We start from the raw sequence: 25,250 nt of genomic DNA, 5'->3' as shown, positions 1-25,250 counted from the left end.
AATATAGAAAACAACTTGTGTTGCTTTGTGGACTCCAGGTTTCAAATAAACAAATTTAAAAAGACGTGCAACAAAACCCCACTATATCAGAAATAAAAAATAACTAATACTTAATACAGTTTTTCTGAAAAATGTTTATCAAGAATCAGATTACTAAAAAAAGCCCAAACAAAACAAAATAACTATGTCAGAAAATTATAAGTACTTTAAATAGAAGCTTATCAATATCCAAACTTTGATTCAAATTATATTATTTTACTTACAGTGTTGTGCTGGTTCTTTGATTAATCTTCTTATTGATTTTTAAAACAGACAAAATGTAGCTGTAAGTAACAAGTTAGAGAGTCATTTAACTTCTGACAGATTGTCTGAGCTGGAGTCATAAGTGTCAACAGGAAACAGAAAGACCTCGTCAAGCAGAATTACAGATACAATAAAACAGAATAGTTACATGTGCACATTCCAAATTGGAGAAGAAATAATCTTTCAACTATTCAAACAAGTTTTATTTCTGTGAAATAGACTCTATTATCAACTGCATCTTATGGTCTTTTGCTTTGTAGGCTGTTAAAAACATTCATAAATACCTTTTCCATTTGAACCAATACCTTTGATGTCTATTTCAATTCACCTCTGGCCTGCAACAAGTGGTTAGCCTTTACCAACTTGAGTGGCATGTGCATATGTATGCACACGTGCATTTCCACAGCACCCAGAGCATTTTCAGGGAAGACTCAGGAGCACTGTCTTCCCTGCAATCATCTCCTGTATTAGGATTTTGTACTCTGCCTTAGTGTCACCTCATTACAGATAGCTGTCTGTCTTTATAATGCCCATTCCCTTGGCATCAGAGCATGTCAGCAATGATAAAAAAACCAGATTTGCCATTATACCTCCACTTAGATGTTGGTGTCATTCATTTCACAAGTGGCACTTTTGCTGTTTCTTTTCAACGAAGTCATTCACCTGCTGTGAGACTGACTTAGATGTAAGAATGAATTATGCATTTCAGATTCATTTCACATTAATATAGATCTGAGACATATTTAGTTTTATAAAAATAAGAGCTTTGATCTTGGCAGCAGTGAATTTTAAATGTTTATAAGTGTACATTTTTCATGATTTCCGAGTTGTTACAGCACACATCTATATGCATATATGCACATCTCTGTTTTCTCAGCTGACAATAGCTTTCCATGTCCTTGCCCCTGATGGAACATTTCAGTATTAGGGAATCTCTTTCCTTTTCTTGGTGCAGGTACTCTATTGTCCACAGCACGCATTTAAAGAGACTGTTCAGCATCAATGAACACAATGGAACAATCATTACCACTGAACCTCTGGACCGAGAGATAGCTTCTTGGCACAACATAACTGTTACAGCCACAGAAACAAGTGAGTAAGAAATTTAAGGAACGCTGGGGTTTTTATCCAGTGAACTGTAATTATCCTCCAAATGTGCCTTCTTTTAAGTGGAGAATACATGCTTCTTTCTCATTATATTACTGTTGCTTGCTACGCTAAGGAGCATTATTAAAATTATTAGTTAAGTAGAAGTGGAATGTGTTTGAGCTCCAAGGTCCTATGCTTTTTCATAAAAGATGACCTTATGAAAAAAGAAATTGTAATAGCATCGAGAGTGTAATGCTTTCAAGTTACACTGAAGCGTAAGAATTGCTCCTGCAGTGCAAGATCTTATGTTAAATTAGACCCTGGTTAATTTCACACCAGATTTTTGACTAGTGTGAAATTAGCCAGGGTCTAATTTAACACCAGTCAGAAACCTGTGGCTCAAATTAATTGTGAATGTTAAGGCCTAAATCATCTAGGCATCTATTCAGTGACAATTAAAGCCTTGAAGCACCCTTTATATAGATTTCACTTGTCAATTTTTTGAATTGAAAAGTTTGAAATTCAAATTCAAATTACCTTTGTGTTTTTGGTGATCTGGTTGCCCTAAATCTGGGACAACATTATAAATTTAACTGCTCCTGATTTATGGGGCAGTTTAACAAGATTATTGGCATATTATTTCAAAACTAATCCTGTCCATCCTCAGGAAAGAAGAAAACCATATGAAACTAGAATCCAATCAATAAAACAGACAGATTTCGCCCAATACGCTTAGCACCTTTTTTCAAATCCCAAATCTCAGTTAAATGCCATTTATTTCTACAACCACTTTAAACATATATTCATAAACTGCACTGTTCCCAAAAGGGAGCCTTCCCTGTATATATGTAGAACATTGCTGCTAGAAGTTTACTACAGGATAGTCAGTATCCATTTTCACTAAAGTCTTTAACTTGTATTTAGGAAACAATAGCACTACCTTCCTTTTCAGTTTCTCTGTGAGTTTTTTAAGCATGAATTAATTCTCATGTTGTTGGGCAGCTGACAGGTGTTGCCAAAATCGATTTCTGGTATGGTTTTGTCTTGTCTTGAACAGCACTATGGAAACACAGCAAGCTAACTTTGGCCTAGACTTTTTTGTTTAGTTAAACAATAAAACAAGAGCAAACCAAATGTTACAAATGAATAACTGCCTCCTGCAGCAAAAGAAAGGGAGACTTTCACAGTAATGACAGTTATTGTAGAGAAATGGGGACCTCATTATGTTCAAATTCTTATTCTTTATTTCTTTAATGATGATAAGGTCACCATCTATAACAATATGTTCAAAAGAACTGAAGTTACATCACCTTGGTCTGGGCATACCTGAAAGGATGTATATCAGGAACTAGCAGTGTATTATTCCTTGAAATATAGTCATAACACACTCTGTGTGCATGAGATATTTGGTGGATGACATTGTGGCTCCACTGAAGCCAAATCAAAATGCCATTGGAATTAATCCAAATTAGATGTTCATTGCACCTTAGTCACGTACTGAAACTGCATTAGGACAGCAAACTCCCTAGGAACCTGTTGATTCCCTGAAATTCATACCTGACATAAGACTTTGAGTCCATTGCAATGATTACAGGGATCAGAGATTAGTAAGAGAAGCCTGACTCTGTTATTTTGGACCTGTGATGTGGATCATCCTACCCTCATGCCATTGAGGGAGCAAGTATCCAGAAGTAGGTCTAATTTGTTGGAACTTAAATGCGAGCCAGGAGAACCTGCAACCTTTTGAGTCTTATTCCACTTTATGCCTAAATCTCAAGAAAAATCAAGTTCCCTTTCATCAGTTTTTACTTGGTTATAAGAAGCTTTCATCAAGTACAAAGCTGAAGCACAAACAACAGCATTCTAATCCTATCTGAGAGCAAGAAATCCTTAAGTGATTATTATCCCATTGGCAGACAGTCAATAGTTGTGTTCCCTTAAGCTCAGTACTGGGGTCAGTCCTGTTCAATATGTTTTATTGATGATCTGGATGATTGGATCGAGTGCATTCTCAATCAGTTTACCTATGACACCAAGCTGGGCTGTGGGAACACTGATCAGTTGAAGGATAGAAAAGCTCTGCAGGGAGATGTGGACAGGCTAGATTGATGGGCCAAGGCCCATTGTATGACATTACGGTATCCCGCAGTGGTAGGGAGGAGATGAGAGATCCAACAGGCAGGAATTGTGCAGCCAGATTGATTTATTTAATTATTTTACAAACTTTTAAAAATACTTTTTTCTTCATAGTCTAATTGGTCAAAGGATCAGCCACCCCTTGGGGTGATTGGCTAAAATCCTAAAACATCTATTGTCAAAATATTTTTCTACTGTACCATAAACAAAGCTCTGCAAGGTCACAGGTGTTCATAGTTTACAGAGCTCTGCTAGTATCTTCCGTGAGAGAGAAAAGTATCTCACAGGACTGGAAAGAAGCAAGAAAAATTCTTGCTAGCAGCAATATTGTATCCACAGTATGAGGTTCAACAAGGCCAATTCCAGGTTCCACACTTCAGTCACAACCCTATGTAGCACTACAGGTTGGGGGTAGAGTGGCTAGAAGGCTGCCTGCCAGAAAAGGACCTGGGAGTGCTGGTTGGCAGAGGCTGAATATGAACTAGTGTGTGCCCCAGTGGCCAAGAAGGCCAGTGGCATCCTGGCTTGGATCAGAAATAGTGTGGTCAGCAGGACCAGGGCAGTGAGTTTTGCCCTGTATTCAGTACTGGTGAGAGTGCACCTTGAGATCTGCGTTCAGTTTTGTGCCCCTCACTTGAAGAAGGTGCTGGAGCATATCCAGAGAAGGACAACAGAGATGGTGAAGGCTTTGGAACACAAATCCTGTGAGGAGCAGGTGAAGGAGTTGGGGTTGTTTAGACTGGGGAAAAGGAGGCTGAGGGGAACCTTCTCTACAACTACCTGAAAGAAAGTTGCAGGGAAATGGAGGTAGGTCTTTTCTGCCATTAACAAGTAAGAGGACAAGAGGAAAGGGCCTCAAGTTGCACCAGGGGAAGTTTAGTTAGGTACTGGGAAAATTTTTTCCTCGAAAAGGGTTGTCTAGCATTGGAATAAGCTTCCTAGGGAAATAAATGAGCCACTTTCCCTGGAAGTGTTCAAATAACCTGTGGATGTGATACCTGGGTGGAGGGGTTTTCAGCCACTGGGAGCTGGCAGAAGGGGGTTTTACCCCTCACATGCTGACACAAAGAAGCCCGGAGGTCAACGCTGAAACCCCTGTGGAAGGTGGCACTCAGTGCCCAACACACAATGAAAACGGGGCAGAGCTCCTCACCCAAAAGGGGCTGTATCCTTCTGTCACTGTTTAGCAGGCACACAGGTGAAGGGAAAGAAGTAAAGAGAGGGGACTCTCCCTATGTGCTCCACGCAGGTTTATTCCCATGAAATCACAGGGACTAAGAGGCCAATTGGTGGGAGTGTCCAGGGCTCTTATACTGGGTACAGAATAGGTGGGGAAAGGGATCTCAGCCAATGGGATAGAGACAAGCAGGTGAGATGGACAGGAAGGGAACCAATGGGAACAACACATAGGAGGGACTCAGGGAAGGATCCAATGGGACATCGAGGAACAAAGAACTTTCTAGAACTAATACATATTAAAGAAGGAAAATGAATATACATAACATCATACATAAAACAAAGCGATGAAATATTAACCAATCGGGGGAAAACATGCAAAAGACAAAACAAGGGAATCATGGGTTCTCAACGTGTCTGAAAGTTACACACTAAACTTGGGTTGCTGACCACCACAGCTGGTTGTCTGAGTTCTCCTCAGGACAAAAAGTAGCTGCAGCCACCTGCACCACTACACCTGGGGTTATGGTTTAGTGGTGAACATGATAGAGTTAGGTTAGCGCTTGGACTTGATGAACTTAGAAGCCTTTTCCAACCTCAGTTATCTGTGATTCTGTGATCAGTTTTACTTGATACTGCCAGTCATAATAAAATTAACCCACAAGAGGCAACAGTCATTTTACCACTGAGTCTTGCACGTGTCCTTTCATAGGGGTCTCCAGATGTGGCTACAGGACTGAAGTTCTTTGATCGTTTCAGTATGGATCATATCACTAATTCAATATTTAATTGCCACCCTGCTTTGGTCACATACATATTTTAATTGATAAAAATTTAACTTTTTGGAGTAGTCCTTTCTTAAAAAACTATTTCTGTTCATTTCTTTTAGGAAGTAAAGAAATTTGCTTTGGCATTAATGACAGCCATGCTATAAATATATAATAATAAATTATAAAGATAACATTTAGTGTTAGTAGTACTGCTAGTATTATTGTTAGCATTACAAGTTTATGTTTACTGGGTGATGTTAATGTCAAGCTTTCTTTAATCCCCTGCAAATACTGAGTTCTGTTTTGCGTCTAGAGAGGGTCATTGCTTTTCTTTACAAGTTACTAATACTGGTCCCTAGCAATTAAGGTATCATCTTCATTTTCATACTGATCCAGCCTTTTGCACTTGACATCTTGTTCTCTTAGTCCTTTTTTTTCAAGTCCTGATCTCATAGAGATTATGACAAATTTTCTGCTAATTGAGAGATATTTAGATCATGTAGGATATGAGTTCATTAGCTGAATTCAAATTCTGACAACAATTGTCCTGTGTAAGGGGTAAGAGTCAAAGTGCATGTTGCCTACCTAGACGCTGTTTTCAAGAGTGGCTTTGTAATATGTTGCTTCCTCCTAAAACGAAACAGCTATGATTTCAGAAAAACTAAAAATTTTCATATTGTTAAAACTTCCATACGTACAGAAATGAGAGAAATGCTATTCCTTTTCATTTAACCCTATACTAAGGAAGAAATACAACCACCAATGCAGTTTTAACACTACAACCCGAATATATTAAAGAATTAGAAGCAAGGCTATTGCTAAACTCCCCCTGCCCCCCTTCCAAAGAAAAGAAAAAACTTTTTAGTGAAAGAATACAGATGTGATTCCAACAATGCGCTATCTAAATGTTTTGTGCAAGAAAAGGATAGGCTTTAAAGCCAATATAGTAACCCATGAATCTTACAAACAAGCAAGGTAAGAATAGGCAAAACTAGCTGGGTCCTTCCTGTACTACTCTCTGTACAACTGAAACCACCAAAGGTATTCCCTGTTTTCTATTAAAGGTTGCAAAACTTTACATTGAAAGACAATGAAGTCAAATCTCTGCCCTACACATCCAACTCTGACTTCAGTAAAAGAGTTTCAGTAGCCCCTATGACAGCTGGTGAGGGGTCAGTATCTCTGACCGAGGAAGAGGTGACCGGTCCGGAGAGATGGTCCCAAAAGAGATCACCTTCCCGAGGCCCGGTGTCTTCCCTCAGCTGCTAGCTGGAGGGCCCTTGCAGAGGTTCTCAGCTCTTTAGTGATTGTCAGCTCATGATTTCAGCTCAGCTCTGCAGGACAGCCTCCAGGCCAGATCAGGGAGAGAAAGACAAGAGGCCCGTGTAGCTGTTCTGCACGAGGCAGCTTTATTAGTTCGGCGAAGGGGAGCCAGGGACGAGCATCTCTCTGCCCTCACAGGGATACAGGGGGTGGGTATCGGAGGGTAAGGGCCAATGGGTTACAGAGGATCTGCATAGGGTCTCCCAGAGGATTCTGGGTTTGTCTTCTTCTCGCCGTAACTGAAAGTGGTTGCCTTTCCAGGGGAGTTCTGCTGGGAGATTGAGCAATCTCCTTGTCTCAGCAGATGTCCCTCCAGGGCAGTGGCTGGGCATACCCTACAAACACCTACACTCTCAGTATTATTTCTAAAAGGGATGTATGCCACTTTTTACATTTATCTAAGACAGAAGCTGAGAACTATTTTGTTGCCTATTGTATTATTATGGATGTTTGATCCAACAAGAGAAATGTCATCTCACAAAGAAGTATTTTTGAAATGAGCCAGACAGATCATAAGGTTTGGTAAATTAGCACAGCTGTAATGACTTCATAGGAGGAATAGAAATGTGAAACTGCTGAGTATCTATGCCTTTATCTCTGTGGTACCTGCTTTTTCTGGCATTTCCTTTGGCAAAAGACTCAAAGCTATCAGCTTAGATTCCATAAGATCCAAGAAAACAAATGTTTGCTCCAAGCAACTAGTGAACTATACATTAAAAAAGGTAATGTAAGAACCAACCAAATTGATGCAGTTTGAAAAGAGGCAGAGAGGAGTACATTTTGCTTTTTTCTTAAAGGTCCATTTGACTAATTTAAATCAATGCCTTAAGCACTTCTGAACAGGTCAGATGCAGTGACACTAGCACTGAACATAAGACATATTTTAACTATGATTATTGATGTACTGCTGGTTTACATATATCTGACCAGGTTTGGTCTTCATCATCCCATCTCTTTATCACTTGTCCCTCAGGTTTCTGCTCCTGTATGTTCTTGTTTATGGCTTCCTCTTTGTCTTATTATCTCTTGTTGCACTGGAGAAGGTCCTTGACCAGATACCCTTAGAAGAGCTGAAACTCTCCTACCATATAACCTTACATATGGCTAGTATAGTAATTTTTTTCCTCATGAACAAAATATTATTTAATTTTTCCAGATCAGGTTTTTATTTTTTACACTTAAATCAGTTTCTGACTGGGTAAATAAAAAACATGAACAAATCCAAAATTTCACATGAAATATCTTATTTCAAGACATACTATTATAATGATATTATACTATTGTAATACTATAAAAATATGTCCATATGTTTTTTGTGATTATTTTATTTCCTGCAGAATATAGGTAAAATTTTCTAATGTTTACATTATTTTAAAATATGTAGTTGATTATTTATAACTTTTTATTTCTTTCTTTTTTTAACCATTAGGAAATCCTGAAAAAATTTCAGAAGCAAATGTGTATGTCCAAGTTCTTGATGTTAATGATAATGCACCAGAATTCCCTAAAAATTATGAAACATTTGTTTGTGAAAATGCAATTTCTGGACAGGTGAGCATGAAGTAGTTAGCCATCATTTTTCTCATTGCAGTGAAGTTTTGGCCTGAGATGTTTAGCACTGATTATTTCAATTCTGTGAGTACAGACTGCATTTTTTCTATTTCCAAAATTAGTTCTGCTGATATATGCATAGTTTGAAATTTAAGTTTCAGAACACTGACATGTATCTCTTCCCCCTTTAAAACAAAATCTGTATGTCTCGTTTGTTTGTAAAAACAGATAATAGAGAAGTACAGACAGAAAATGCTGAAAAAATACAGGGCACAAATTTGTTTCGTGTTAAGATCACAAATGTAAAACCTATGTCTGGTAATTTCAGCAACGGCGTAAGAACCAGGCTTCACCAACTTCAAACCAGATTCATTGTGTCCTTCAGTCAGAATTAATTTATTGTGAACTCAATTCAAACCCCCTCTAGTTCAGTGCAAGTCTGAAAATGTTTGAGGCATAGCCCTTACAACACCTTTCCTAACTGGCAGCTTAAGCTATTGTTGTATTAAACATCCTTCCCAGGAGGTTATTTTCCATTTCCTACTTGATACCTAGGTGAATGGGGTATCATCAGTCAGCTGCTCCAGTTCCCAGGTACACTGCTGTCTTTCCATTTTTCTTCTGTAAAAACAAACCCCAGGATGTTCAAAGTTAGGATTTTGTTTGTTTGTTTGTTTTTGGGGTTTGGGTTTTTGCTGGGGTTTTTTTGTTGTTTGTTTTTGGTTTTGTTTGGATAATTTTTTAAAGAAAAAGATACAAAATGAGCAACAACATCCAAAAAAACCCAACCAAAGGAAAAAAAAAAGCTATAAAGAGAAGAATCTATATGGTTTTCCACCACTCTAAAACATTATTTGGACATTAAAAAAAAGACCTCTGGGATATCTGTGATGGTTCTGTTCAAACATTTTGTTATGATTTGATTTCTGAATCACAGAGCCTCTCTTTTTATGCTAGTTTGGTTTACTTTGACCTCGATTATTCTGCAGTTCAATAAGCTTTTCCTGTTGCTCAAATGATCTCTTTATAGCCTTTTGCATCCATTTATATGTTTCTCTATCAGCAACTACTTTGTTTGTTTTGCATTTGGATATTCTCGTCTCTGCAAAGGCTACCTCTGGTTTGGAGGTATTTGGAGCAAGCCGTTTCTATTGGTCTTTGGGTATGTCATTGATAGATCAAAGTGCAGGCATTAAATCAACAGCACTTTATGTTCCTTGACTTCAAGACACCATGAATTAAATATGGATGCTTATAACATGGATATTTGTAATCCATGTTTTGGACTTGCCTACAAGATAAAAACCCACGTGATTTATTTCTCAGTTTTTAGTATTCCATAGTTGCCTACTGATAAATAATATCTGTGTGCTAACCTATCAATAGCTACTTTTCAACATCAATTACATATAAAGTATTTTGATAACGTGGATAAAATGGTACTGTATAGCATAACAGTGTTAACAATAATAATAAGCTTCCAAGCATAGTACACTGAATTATTCTTCTTTGGCATTGCAATATATGCATGAGGGATAAATGTCAAATTTTCCTCATTTTATGGAAAGGCCTAATGCTACTTTAGGTTGTTTTTTGGGTTTTTTTAAATTTTTTTTCATTGCTCTAGGTTTTTGAGAGTCACAGGCATATTTAGTTTAGCCTGTGGAGACTGTGACAGTAATGTTAAATAATTTTCTCATTAACAAATTATCTTAGGAAGAACAACAGGAAACTGCTACTGAAGTGTGTAATTATCACAGTCAGAGTTTATGATGTTTTATTCACTGTTTATGATTTAAACAGAATTGTTAGCTGATGTATCTTCTTTGGTGTTATTAATCTTTTTCTTTTTTTTTTTTTTAATTTTTACTCACAGGAAAAATATCCTTTACTTTCCTCAGTAAGAAACCAAAAGATTCAAATGTGATTTTATAGATGGGCTGGTTGTCCACTGAGTAACAAAATTTAGATTTCAGAAGAATCAGTTAAGGCAATTAAAGGACTTAATCAGGACATTACATACCTGTTTATCTTAACCATATTTCTGCAATCAATTTGAAACAGCTATGAAATTTGCTTACATGTTAAGTTGAGATCAAAGATTGTCTAGCTACACTGTCACATTTCAGTTTCTAAAGCAGGTATGCCTATCCTTTTAGGTGGAATCACTATGCTGAGAGATGTTCTCAGAGATGTTCTGCACTTCTGCAATTCACTTCTTTCCTTGATCTGAGCTGAGTTGTGTCTAATTTCATGGGATATTCCAAAATATATTTGCATGAGTTTATAGTGTTTAGGGGAAAAGGAAGGAAAGGCACTGCAGAGGGAAAGATACCACTAAATAATGAAATGTCTTATTCAATCTAGACTTTATCTTGGTGTCAGTCTGGCTTACGATAAAAGCAATTTAGAGTCAGGTCACAATTGAGTTATATTTACATAGCCTAAGAGTATGCTGGTTTGTGATAAAGAATACAAAACACATAATGGGTAAAATTAATTGTTGTCCTAATTACCCAGACTCAGACACAGTTAGTAGTAGCTTCAGTCTAGATGAGAGGGCTTGCTTTGAAGTTTTGGATTTTCTGAACAATTATGAAAATTCTTTGTCTGCTTTTATTGACTGAGTGCTGTTCTTCAAGGCCCCATTTGGTGTTTTTGTGAGAGTTACAGCTATGTTTAGTTTAGTCTCCGAAAGTCATTCAAACAAAGTATTAGATTTCAGTCTGTGGGACTATAACCCAAATTTGGCAATAAAAATATATGTAAAGAAAATAGATAGGTGTTTTTGGCACCATACTGAATCCATTCATCATCTTCATTAGGCATTTTGAATGGAATTGTCATTATCCATTTAATGTTATAGTTTAGTACTGTCCTATAATAATAAAGCCAGCTGTATACTACACCACAACTGAGGTTTTCTTTAAAACACTGAAAAATCCCTTTCACTGCACCGCCACCATTAAATAAATTATTTTCCAAATTAATTGAACATGAAAGCTGAACTGCTAAATAATCTTCTATCCTACTACAGCTATAGTTATCATCAGATCAAATAGAACAATAATAATAAGGCATTCAAACCCATGATTTCCTTCTCATTGGACCTTTTGACTTTATAACTGCATGTAAACGGAGTAAATGATGACCACGATGTTCTATTAATTTTTTATATTTACCATTTATGGGTGTGTACAGTAACTCTAAGCCTTTGAACTGCAAAGGAAATATTCTTTACAAATAGTCAAAACACCAAGAGGACCAAATCCGTACCAAAGGTAACACTAGAGACATCTCATCAAGAATGGATCTGACCCCAAAAGCTTAATTCCCAAGACATTAATAAATGAACTCATTTGGAAGATGTAGCTTGAAAGTTTGATGCAGACTGTATCAAAATCCTTACGTTATATGTAAGCAAGATGACAAGCCAGGATGTACCTATGCCTGGTAATTTCAGCCCTTTTGTGAATATTGACCTTTCCTCCTATCACAGAGGAAGCTGATTGCAGCTATAGCAATAAGCTATACTGAACATACCTACATTCTGAATGAATGTTGTCATTTTTAATGCATATTTATTCTGGTAATTCTGAGTTCCTGTAATTTGGGGATCACATATGAAGTAACTTTGATGTTGCAGCTTGCTTAGCAATTTTTATTAGATTCAAAGAAGTGATTGAGTATGCAGAGCACTTTGAGTCAGAGATAAGAAAAAACCAAATTTATTTATTTACTCAGTACTTGGCACATAATAAAATAATAATCACTTACAGTGAAAGTGAAAATTACTGATTTGTTATTACTTTTCTACACAATGAAATGTTGACAGAAGAAAATAGAGGAAATCTTTAAACAAATTCTACAAGTATATGATTAATGTTAAAAATGAGTAGTTTGCTAAAACATATCCTTTCTAACAAATCATGATGCAAAATGATTTTTCCTAGCAGAGAAATGAAAGTGAGGTAAGACAATGTTTATTCATATTGCATGTTTTCTTTGACATTTACAGGAAGCATCTGAGCAGTAATGATAAGAAAATAAGAAGTTAAAAAACCCCCAACAATGAATGCATCCTTTAGAGTGTAAAAATGTGATGAAGCTGTGAAAGCAATGTATAATGTAATAGACTCTTACACTAAGCTATACCTGCAGATGCACTGAGTGTATCATGATGTTTTGAAAGAGTGGGCACAGTGGCCCATGGCAAATTCCTTTTTCTGTTTTATGTGGACCATAATTCAACGACATTATCTCTTAGCAGAATGGCACAGGCGGGAGCAGTTTATTAGCATATGCGAGCAAACATAAAAAAGCACCTCAGTGTCATGGCATGAGCTTTGTAATTTTTAATTCTTTGCAGATAAGTACACCATTTTATTTATAGCTGAGCAGAAACATTTACAGTAGACCCAGAGAAATCAGTCCAATACTGTTCCAGTTTGCTTTTCAAAACAGAAGCAGTCAACAGGAGAACCTAGGTCTTGAGGTAGAAGGTCTACCTGGAACATGCAGTGCTGACTATAGTAATCAACATTTTAATCTTTTACCTGCTCTAAACTCTGATGGTCAGCAAATGTTATGAGAATGAGAAAAATCTTACTGCTTATAAGACTTCTGCCAATTTGAACAAAACCAGTTCTGTACGCCTGATAGAGATGGGTGATTAGATCTCTCACATCCTATAATCCACAGCAGAACTCCTATTGAAGGATGTTGTGTGGAAAACAAAACAAAGAAACTGAAGAAAAAAAGAGAGGTGGCAAATATGTTTCTACCTCCTTCCACCCCTCAAATGGGATTGGTAAGACTAACAGACAAAATACTCAAAATTCTTCAGAGTTCTCTAGAGTCAAAATTAACAGTACTGGTTGTTGTTCAGATGGACAATCTATTCCTTAACTTCAACTTGGTTGAGAGAAAGGCCATAGAAGCAGAAAGCACTGTAACAAAGAAGTTTTGATCCTTCCTTCTGGACCTCTCCATAATTCCAATTCAGTAAGACCATTTGGAGTTGAGGAAATAAATTTCCAATGAAGTTTTATCAAGGTTACCTGGCAGGCAACTACTCCATAGTCCACAATTTTTTATTTACAAGATAAACGAAGCATAGATGTCGTTCCCACAATGTGGGCTGGCATGTGTATAAAGGATTTCTTCCTTTTTCAGTTTGCCAGGCTGGGAATATTTGTCCAGATAGATTATTCACATCTGCCTTACCAGGCCCGGTATACTCCTGTTGTTGCCACCTACACTTATCACAAGTCCTCACAGCAGAATTTTTTCCAGTGTGCAGATTCCAAACCTTCACCTCCATCACGCCTGAAACTAACATGTTCCTGTTTCCCATCTATACGTGTGGTGGCTTATCTTCTGGAAACTTCCTTCTTTGATAGAGTGTTTATTCTTTAAGTCCTCAAAAGCCATCACAAATCAGTTTTTCAAAAAGAATCAAGTGAATTAATCTCTGTTTTAAAGAAATACTCATTTTTAAATGAACTGCTGGATCATTAAAACATCTAGATTAATGAGACTAGAAATAAGAATTTTAAAGCAATTAAATTTCAGCCCAGTCAATACAACAGCTGACATAACCTTGAAGAAGCAACACATCATTCACTGTATTTTCTTTGTTTATACATTAAAATGTAGGAGGTTTGTAAGCCTTGACACACAAGCAATAAGTGCAGTTTTTGAATATGTGACGCCCGTTTCCTCGTAAAAGGCTAGAATCTCCTAGGTTAGGTGTACAAAAACCTAGGAAATGGGAAAAAAAAAGGGATTTCCTTCACTCTGATTTTTCCTTCAGAGTCAGTAAAATCAGAGCTACTTATTGCTCTCTGAATATTTTGTAGACTAATCTGGGCTTTGCTGAATCTTGGTGAAAGTGATCCAGCAAGAAGTAAACAACAATGATTTACCCTGTCCTTACGTTCCAAATTTTCCCCTGCTGATGAGGTGAATTCTTGAAGGCATGTGAATATGTCTAGAATAACCACAGGATTTTTTTTTTTTTTTTTTTTGTGCAGAACGGAACAGCATAGATCAAAGCAAGGGAAGGTGGTTTGGGTTTTTTCAGTTATCCACATGCTCCTTAGAATTTTATTGATTGAATCAGATATAGATAAAATGTACAGAGCCAAATAGATTCTGTAAGTTAAATATGGAAGCCAATAATGAAATAACAAAGCAGTATCTAATTTACAACTGCAGTAATTTTATGATTGCCACACATGATATACTCCTAAAAATATGTTTTCAAAAGATGTTGCTGATACCTGGTTGAAGGAAAATCACTTTTTTTTTTTTTTTTGTATGCAAGTAGGTAATTTTTCTCTACAAAGTGACTGAACTAAAAACAAAACAAAATAAAACAAATCAAATGTGCCTAAGATGTCTTTGAAGCTCATTATATTATTCTGCATATTTAGTATACCTTAATAGACCCCCAATTTTAAGGGCAGGTGTACATCCATACCAAGATTTTTCTCACTTGTGGCCATGAACATGTAACCAGCAAATTGTCAAGAAAAGCCAGTATGGTCTTTTTTAGTTTTTTTGAGGTTGGTGACAAAATATTATAAAATGTGTCCTTCTTAGCAGTTTAGACTGGATATAGTTTCGTATCCTACTGTTGTTCATATTGAGCATATTCTGGGAATTACATTTCCTTATAAAAATGAAGCCAGTGGTAGTCAAGGAAATATTAGTGGTCAATTGTTTCTCCTCACTGATTTCTTGACCTGAATGTTTATACCCGTATTTACATCACCTCAGCTATTTTGTTAGTTCTGAGGAAAGAAAAAATCTGACGAGCATCTCTCCTTAGTGCACTGTGACATCACTGAAAAGTTATTCCTCTCATTAATGGCAGTTAAAAAAAAAAAATCTCAAGGGTCCTCATGTTTCCGTGGAGTGAAAATATAGATTTAAAATAAATTTCACATATAAAGAGGGAATAGTGTTAAGAATACAAAGCTTTTGGTGTGTAAGCCACATTTTGCGCTCTGCTGTGATGATTTCATCAAACTTAGCTTGCTTGAAAAGAAAAAGAATATGTGATGAAGTCCTAGATCTTTGACTGAAAAAGGATTTAACCACGAAAGAGTTTTCAAAGGCACAGATGGAAAGCTGCAGTAGTCACTTCCATTGACTTACTGCTCCACTTTTAAAGCACTGCTTGTGTCATTAAGTTCATCTCCGGTTTTAAGAAAGCTGACGGTTCAAGTATCTTATGTACAAGTATCTACAAGGCATGAGACAACTGATAAAAAAGAGCCCAAGTTCAAATTAAACCCTCTCTTTTCTGAAAATTGGTGGACTTCCAGCAGTTTTCTTTCCTCCTGACCAGCAAGGATGCTCACTAATATATGGTGATTATTAAATATTTACCGATAAATATAAGAAATATAGACTCTTTTTAAGCAGAAATATTGCTAATTATGTTAACTGTGTGGTTGTATATTTACAGAGATGAAAAATATTCTTTTGAATACTGTTATTTTTTTATTTTATTTTGCAATGACTGTCTGGTTTGACATATTTCTAAATGAAGGCTATTTTGTTTTCTTGAGAAAAAGCAGCCAAAAATTTCCATAATCAATCTGTTATAATGTCCAGAATGAAAAATTCAGTACGTGAACTTGTCAACGTATGTCACTTACTGGAGCTACAATATGCCAGTTGAATGATGTCAATGAGTTTGAGGATTTGAAGGGAATGGGTTTTGCATAGAAGGATTTCTTTAAATGTAGAATGATATACTCTTCACCTTGAATTTAAAAAAATGAAGAACAAAACACAAAACACAAAGCAAAATATATGATTTTTTCATTTATGGAGACTTCATTTGCTCCTGGTGCTTTGATGTAGAAAACCTTTTACACTTTCTCAAGGTTTTAATGCCTGCCTGTCTCAAATGGATGAAAACTTAAAGCAGAGTACTTGAAGAATACAAGTCGCAATAAACCTATTTGAGTATTTGGTGAATATTTGCATATTATGCGCTCAATACAAATTCACAGATTACATCTTCAGCATCAATAGTTTAATGTACCTGATATATTCTTTTTATTGTTTTAAAAGACAAGGAAATTCTTTTAAACAACTCTGTTCTTTTGTTTCTCCAGCTAATTCAAAGCATCAGTGCAGTGGATCGAGATGACTCAGCAGAAGGTCACCATTTTTATTTCTCAATGGCTCAGGAGGCCACAAACAGCTCACATTTTACTGTCAAAGACAATCAAGGTAGTACTATTCACACAGCTCTTTAAAACCTTCCTAATGGAAGATGCATGCTTCTAGTGGGTCCTTAATTTCTGAAAACTTGCCACTTAAATAGAAATTTTCATTTTAAGAATTAGACATGTTCTGAGGTTCAATTCAAAAAAATCGTTCAATAGTATCAAAGAGTTTATTTTCTTTTACAGTGAATAACATAAACAGCAAAAGGCGGTTTCATTTCAAGGAAAGAGAAAAACAGCTGAGATGAAAAATACACTGGTACTTTAAAAAAAAATATTTTCTTAATGTAGAATATGGTGGTCAGTTCCAACTTTCATGTTACAACTATTTGCCTGAGAAATAAGATCATTAGAAAGACAAGATTGATATTAATATAGGACCATTATTTCATTAATTCAGTGAGACCAAAATTATAAAAACAGATAACTATGAATGCAATCTCATTTCATAATATATATCAAGCAAAACCAGACTGAGATGAAAATATAGGTGTGATATCTGATGGAATTTCAAGGAAGTTGACCATTTAGAGTCAGTCTGCTGAGACTACAAGGAAAAGCTTCTTCAGACTCAGCTAAAGTACACATAGTTCTTATTGACCATGCTAATTATTTGAATGTTCTGGCTAAGGCAACAAATCAATGGAAATAAGTTTTGGAAAGTTCCAACTATGTTAAATGGCAAACTGCTTTTCAATTATCTTCAAAGTTAGTCAATGTATCAATAAGAATTTAAATTCCCATCTTCATTAACCTCTCACTCCCTATAAGGAAGAGGTAAATCATTTATATTAAGGTCAAATTGTATACAAGCCATGTGCCTTTCCCACCTTTCCTCTTTCTGCCCAAAACCCAAGCAGACCCTCACACAAGGCAACTCATTCTGTTCCTTTTGATGACTACTAAGGGGAAAACAAAACTTTTTAAAGTATGATGCAATCACATTTCAATCTGTCCCTTTCTGCTGTATTTCACAGAAATGGCTGGTTGAATTGCAATAGCTCTAAGGAATAAAAAAAGTGACTATAGATCTATAGTATTTTATCTCAGAGTTACTTTCTAAACTCTGACAGAAACCTAGAAAAACTTAAGTGTGAGTGGCATAATTTCAGTAGACTGTTTGGATAGATGAATTATACAGATAAGGGTAGAAACACTTTTTTTCCCCTACTTCTACATATGCACACATGCAGTAATTTGCTCTGCCATGAGAAAAAATTCTGACATGGAAATGTTTATAGATTCTCTTTCTTCTTTTCATTGCACATCATGTAGACAGGAGTATTTTGCTTTGCAACAAGCTAAGTTACATATTTGAATTGATTGATAAGCAGCAGGAGCTGAATTTAAGCTTACGGTGTTCTTTTACAGAACAGATTTCTAAACACTAATAGTTAAATACAAAGCAAAGGGAAAGCATCTAAATCTTTTTGCTATTTTAAGCAGTAGAAGTCCAGTTAGCTCCAGTTTTTGAGTCAGGAAAAAAAATAAAAGACTATTTTAGTGGACTTTTTTCTTGTTTTCTCTTCTTTCTCTGCCACCTATTTTCACTATGTGCTGCTAGACACACTTTTTAACCTTTTTGATTGGCAAACTGTCTGTAATTTATCTGTGAACTGCTGTGTTGGTAGCAGCTGGATACATGGAACCATTTTAAGAATCAATTAATTAGTCTGAGCAGGTGTCAGGTACTGAAAAAGATGTCAATTTCTTTAGCTCTGAACATTAAAACCAGAGCTCCTAGGTCAAATTTTATTATTGCCCCTGGAATACATATCTCAAAAATAAATGCAATTTATTCATGATTGACAAATTATGCACCAAATGCCAGTGCCTGCTTTTACTTTTTTAACTTTCTTAATATGTAGCTTTGCACAGTACAATTGATTTTAAATAGGTCAGATTCCACTGAATATTATTGTTGTGGTTGCAAAATATATATGTGATGCATATAATCACAACAATTTATCTTCTAGATAACACAGCTGGAATTTTCACAGGAAAAAGTGGCTTCAGGAGGAAGGAGCAGTTTTTCTTCTACTTGCCAATCTTAATTCAGGATAATGGAACCCCACCGCTGACAAGCACAAATACTCTCACTGTCACTGTCTGCGACTGTGACACTGAAGTTAACACCTTCTACTGTCGATATGAAGCTTTCATGTATTCCTTGGGTCTCAGCACAGAGGCTTTAGTTGCTGTTTTGGCTTGCATATTAATATTCCTAGGTAAGTATAAGTAAGAGAAATGACTCTGTTTCCTTTTACAGAGGGGTTGGTTAAGTAACAAAGGTGGACACATGACTGGAAGACTCCAAGTACTGGGCCATTGGGAAAAATTGAAATAAGGCAAATGTTTCATTTTTTTCCTGTTTTCTTAACTATAATTTCTCCCTTCCCCAGTTTTCAGTAAAATTTGAATTCTAACACAATTTCCTAAAAGTTGGGTATATTTGAGTCATGGTCCTCTTTACTCTTCTGGCATTGCAATAATAAAGATTTCAGAGCCCAAAGTCTGTACTGTTTGCAGGTAAAGCTGAAGGCAGCATTACACAAGAAAATTTGCTAGTGTAGGAATATATTAAAAGAAGCAGCACCCTACTCATTCTGCCTTAGGAATGGCAAATGTAGAACTGAGACCAAATATAAGTAACAAAAGAAAAAGAGAATCTGACACCAGTTCAGAAAGCTTCAGACATAGGGAATTTCTCTGTCAATTAAGGTTACATCTTCAGACAGCATTTTCTCCCAGTGTTGGACATCTCTTTTTTCCTCTCAGGAGACACCAACTTAACCTCCGTTACATTTGGGCATTTGTGGATATGAAAGCTGGGTTTGAGAGTTTTTCAAATAGACAGGAGTTTTTCTAGTACTTCTGTAAAAGGTCATGCACAGCTGGCAAATGGTACTCCAAACCAGCAACCCAAGGCTGGCTGCTCTGGACACCAGCCACTTCTTGTCTCCATAGCAAAGCCCAGGGAGGCACTAGTTCCCCTACATCCGTGTCCTGGTTTCCAACAGCGGACATGGGAATATAGAATCAAATCTGTTGTTTCTTGGCCCGCCTGCACTTCCAGAGTTGCCTTATTTAAATCTGAGCTTAGATATCTGCCTTGTCTTTTAGTCAGTTTAAGCATACAGGTCAGTGTGCATTTCAAGTTTTGTTTGATTGTTACAAGGTATCTGAACGTATTCACTTTGTGTTATTGACTTCAGGGGCTAAGGATCAGGCAAACTGCATCACTGCATTATCCAGGCCATCAGGGGAATTATTCATCACAGATTTCTTGGGTGCTTGCAGAGAGGTTCTCTCTCCAGGTGGAATAAACCCATGACATCTACTGGGTCTAGTCATATCACAAAAGTCAAAGCAAGGATATAGATAAATATATTAGTCCAAAAGAAGAAAAAAACCTAATCTACTACACTCTTTACAAACACACGTATTTTAAATTCCTTAAATTTTGAACATATTTTTGTGATTATTTAAAATGAAATAATATAATATTCTATATATATTAAGTTTGCCATTTATCCCTGAAAATTAATTTTCGAGTATGATGTGTATCATTAGAAGAGTTCACTATGCAAAACATTTGGAAAGTTAAAACCACCTGGCTTTTGTGAATATAGAGTAGAAATTCTTATTTACAGCGCTTTCAAGTCTTGTGTTGGTATCTCCCAACCAAATGGAATAGTTAATTGTAAATAGGTAGAAAAAAGAACTACTTCAGGTTCCTCATATTCTTAAGTAAAATGCTGTAATTGTTGGTAGTTATATCATTTTATGTCCTGAGTAAAAAACTACAGTCCACAAAACACTTATTAAGTAGATCTGCAACAAGATATAGTTAAAACTGAATTAATCTCTGTGAAAATCATAGACTAATTCAAAGGGATCATTCTGTTAAAACAAAATTATGTGGGATTAAAAAATAATGCTTTAAAAGAAAATTTAAGAAACTTTTAATATATGAAAGAAATAAGATCATCTGATTCATAGGCCTTGGTGGTAAAATGACACAGAATTTAGTGAGTCTTCAAATTTGAAAACCATCACAACAGAAATAGTTGAACACCATTCTGCATAGTCTGTGGAACTGAACTATTCAACTAGGTGAGGAGGAAATCTTGCTCATTGCCTCATTTTTCATTTGATCTTTATGGTACTTTTATCAGAGAGACTGATAGAGATTAAGAATTTAAATTCTGGGTGTGAAATGGATATATTATGTGATAAAAAAAGCACTTTCAAAAAGCATAACCTGTGTTTCCATCAGTTTCAAATTTGCATCTACCAAAAGAACTGCTCCATTTCATTTGCCTTTTTTATAAGTCCCTTTGTAGCCATTTTCCCAACACACCTATTGCTCGTCTCAAAACCATAAAATCCGTAAAAATTACAGATCTATAAATTTGTTAAGATAGCTTCACTTTGCAACAGCATTGATACTAAGATAAGAAGTGATTTTTTAAATCTTTCCAAGCACATTCAAAGTCTCTAGTTCTGTTTAATTTTTCTCTTTTCCCTTCTCTTTTATTTTTATTTTGTCAGTGTTCTTTTTGGCAATCGTAACCATAAGGCAGCAGAAGAAGAAGAAGCCTCCCTTTTCAGAGAAGATGGAAGAATTCAGAGAGAATATTGTCAGTTATGATGATGAAGGAGGGGGTGAGGAGGACACAGAAGCCTTTGATATTTCAGCACTGAGGACACGCACTGTCATGCGAACACACAAACCTCGGAAGAAGGTGGCCTCTGAAATCCAGAGCCTCTACAGACAGTCTCTACAGGTTGGCCCAGACAGCGCAATCTTCAGGCAATTCATTTCAGAAAAGCTCGAAGAAGCAAATACAGATCCTAGAGTTCCTCCCTATGACTCACTTCAGACCTATGCATTTGAGGGGACTGGCTCCTTGGCAGGATCCCTCAGCTCGTTGGGTTCAAACACTTCAGACATGGATCAGAGCTATGACTACCTTGCAGACTGGGGACCTCACTTTAAACAGCTTGCAGGCATGTACACTTCCCATAGAAGTGTGGCGGATTAGGCACTCTTTGGTTTGTTCTTATATTTTCCTAAGTCTCAGCAACCAAACGTAACAGTGGATTTTTAAAAAAGAGATCATTCTGCATTTAAACATGAAAAATAAGAGCCGAAGGGTTTTAATATGAAAAGTCTTGTATGTGGAAATCTCTTGAAAAATCACACCAGGGGTGTTACGACATGGAGAGGTGGAGGTTATCGTTTGGAAACCTTGTGGTTATCTAGGTGCTTGAATGCAAACTGTGCTGCTTTGGATATCTAGGTCCTCTTCTGGATACTGAAAATCTGGATCTTGCATGTACAAAAAGAGGAGTAGAAGCCATAAATGGATGTTGTAAACATTCTGTCATCCATTAGCTTTAAACGGTTTCCAAAGCTGACGGACTTTTGCTGTTGCAGTTGAATACATACATTAACCAAAGTTAAACATGCATATTTGTATAATGCTTCATTATATAAATATAATTGTCTGAAAAAGTAGACCCTAGATATTCTAATAGCGTTGTCAGAAGTGCTCACAAAATTGTCTATTTATTGTTCCTAGGATGATAAAACTAAAACAAATGCCTTTTCCTATCAGTATAAAAATAAAAACCCATTACAACATCAGCAATTATTTGCTGCCATTTTAGTTTTTAATGAAGCTATTGGAAAATGCGTAAACCAATACTTAATTTAGCAAATAAGATAGGAAAAAGAATCAATATTTAACTTAAATAGTGCAATCAACCACATTATATATTACTGCACTTCGAACAAAATGCTGTCCAAATACAGGCATTTTTCCTTTTATTAGGAGTTTAAAGGATGACTGATTTACCAGCACAGATTTATTTTTTTATTATGGAATATAAAATTAGCTGCAGTAGTCAGTTTTATTATAACAATATTAAGAATCTTTAAAATGCTAAACTGATGGTTATAAAACTTTATATATGACATTAGATAATAAGATAATAAAATGCTTTAAATGTTAATCCACTTTGAAAATGATCCTGAATCATTCTGCAAGACTGAAGTAAGATTTCAAAATTAATTTTTTCCAGCCATTGTATAACAAAGTTCTCTCAGAATATTTCTTTATTTATACCACTACCCAGCAGCAATTTTGGAACTGAGGTCATCAAATGTTTTCAAAATCGTCTGTCTGGAAAAAGCAACCCACCTGTATTTTATTCACCTCTCTTTCATTGAGTACTCATTTTACAGAAATTATCAACTGATTCAATTGCCTAAAAGCTAGCATCAGGATAACCAAATTATGAAACATATTTCTTTCTGTTTTCCTTTTTTTTTTCTAAGTAAGATTTTAGGTAAGTGCAACTGAATTACAGAGTCAGGAAAGCTTATGCAAGGAAGAAAAAAACAAATAAACCAGCCCCAAAAAACAATCAAAAAAGGCATGCAACAAACAAATTCTGCAATGTTTACTACAGTTGCTCATCACTGAAGAAAACCAAGGTATGCAGGCTAAGTGGAAAAATGCCAGTGCAGAATTCAAATTCCTGTTACCTAAAAATAAAGCATGAATGGTTTGAAAATCAGGAGAGATTTCCAGCGTGAGGTCTGTTAAGGACAGAAACACTATTTATTATATTCATAGCTGGAAAATTATGGGTAGGGGGTAGAGGGGTAGGGCCATCCAACCGGGTGCAGATGAAGCAGCAACTGCTTCATAAGAAAAAAATTATTATTGACAGTCTCATGATAGGATGCCAGTGTGAATGAGCAGCTACAAAAGAGCTTTAAAAGATGCACAAGTGAAAACACTGTATTAATGACTCTAACCTTTTACTCCAATGGCTTTCAAACAGATGTGACAAAAATACTTTTATTTGAGATAATATATTTCATATTAGTAATTTGCTGCATGGACAGGACTAAAAGAGAGAACAACTGCACACCACTGGTTGTCGACAATAGTGAAAACTACATGTTTAGGATTAGGTCTGTAGATTTATATGGGTTATACCCTAAACAAATCCTTATTCCACAGATGGTGCCAGTGGCTTTAAGAGAATTCTTTGTGCTTTCAGGTTGTATTTAGAACAAAATGATAACACTGTCTGATCCTTTCTCAATCAAGAGATTTTGTCCATTTAGGTGGGGAAATAGGCTTGAACACTCAACTATACTTTGTTTATAATTTTTTCTCTTTAATGTGAGGTATTTTAATAATAAATAATTTTTGTAATTAGTGCATACCACTAACGTAGTTTTTGTAATCCGTGTATGCCATTGTCAGTAATTTCTATGTGAAAAAGAACAATGGCCTGCAATGGATCTTAAAGGATCTTTAGCTGAAAAAGCCTTAGAACTTACCTAGTAACCTCACACTCCCTTTAAGTTAGCTGAAAAATGTGCAAAAAAAAAAAGGTTTTTAGTATTGTCTTCTTATTTGAAGGAAGTGAACATTGTAAGTAAGAAAAAATTTATCATATAAGAGATCGCAATCATGAGGAGCATTATATTAATAAAGGATAAGGTATAAGTCGGAGTTTCTGATGATGAAATCTATTAAATTGTGGCATGGTTTTCCCAGTAGAATCCTCCATTATCTTTATCTTTCAAAATTTGATAAGTAGCTAGAATTCACTATGTTATTAGCTGAACTGAATAGTGCAAGTCTGGTGACAGATGATAAATAAATATTCGGCTGTTCATGACCTTTCCAAGAGAATATAAGGAACAATTATTTGCTGGTCAAAGGAAGTATGATCACACACACTGCATTTCTATATTAATGCTTTGAAGAGCTGTTCCTGTAGATGTTTTTTTCTGTAACGTGGTAAAGAGAGAGGTTAAGAACTGGTGAAATACCAGACAAAAGATTGGCTTTCTGTTTCAGTCTCACTCATATGGATTCAGAATGTTGTGGGTTTGGTTTTATTACGTAAAAGCCAAGGTATTTAAGACCATGTGTATATAATAAATGTTTAACATTCAGATGTCTGAAGTTAAAAAAAATTACAAATCACTCGAGAGCATATTGCAGCTTCATACTCACTGCTGTGAGTGGAACAGTATATCTTGTTTATCAATTAAGCCAAAATAAAAAGTTTCAATTTTGTTTTCACTTTTTATATCCTGATGCAGGCTTTTTATTATCATAACACTGAGAAGAAATCATGCTTAGTATTGAGGATAGTCTTAGTCATCAATTCACGTAATTTTTCTACCACATTTTCTCACAGGTCTTGTCATTACACTCCTAGCTTTGCTTTCAAACTTTGCATTGGAAATCTGTTTGTTTTAACACTCATTCTTAGTTATAAGGGGTTACCCTATCAGATGAGGGTAAAATTTGTTTGAAAAGACAGTGTGCATCTTATGCTTGAAAGTCAGATCTAATATATGCTCTCTCAGGAGCAGAAGTTGAAGGAATTTATGTGATTTTACTTTCTGAAAAAGAAGGCATTTCACCCTTGATCCAGATTATGAACAAATAGAATAGAATTTATATGAAAAAAAACAGTAGCTATTAATAAAGTGTGTAACATTTTTCTACCAGAAAATTGGTAAACCTATGTATTATAAAGAAAAATAGAGATAATTAATGTTTATTAAAAAAAATGTTGACACATTTGAAAACAATAATTTGGTTGCTTT

General features: G+C 35.7%; 1 protein-coding gene across 5 annotated transcripts in view; it reads left to right on the top strand.

The window, feature by feature from the left end:
* CDH19 (cadherin 19) overlaps positions 1 to 24,726 on the top strand; it is a 117,204-nt gene extending 92,478 nt beyond the window's left edge. For 4 of the 5 annotated variants that reach the window (XM_008630084.2, XM_017729481.1, XM_017729482.1 and 1 more), the window contains 5 exons: positions 1,259 to 1,395; positions 8,227 to 8,348; positions 16,484 to 16,601; positions 18,574 to 18,825; positions 21,152 to 24,726. In XM_008630084.2, coding sequence (XP_008628306.1) covers positions 1,259 to 1,395; positions 8,227 to 8,348; positions 16,484 to 16,601; positions 18,574 to 18,825; positions 21,152 to 21,645 — 1,123 coding nt within the window. In that variant the 3' untranslated portion in view covers positions 21,646 to 24,726. The remainder of the gene's footprint in view (positions 1 to 1,258; positions 1,396 to 8,226; positions 8,349 to 16,483; positions 16,602 to 18,573; positions 18,826 to 21,151) is intronic. The other variant, XM_017729483.1, reaches the window with a different exon arrangement.
* The last annotated feature ends 524 nt before the right edge of the window (positions 24,727 to 25,250 follow it).

This window comes from Corvus brachyrhynchos, unplaced genomic scaffold, assembly GCF_000691975.1.
Source record: "Corvus brachyrhynchos isolate BGI_N302 unplaced genomic scaffold, ASM69197v1 scaffold331, whole genome shotgun sequence".
NCBI classification, from domain to species: domain Eukaryota; kingdom Metazoa; phylum Chordata; class Aves; order Passeriformes; family Corvidae; genus Corvus; species Corvus brachyrhynchos.
Note: the sequence above shows the minus strand (reverse complement) of the source record. Positions and strands in the feature narration are given on the sequence as shown.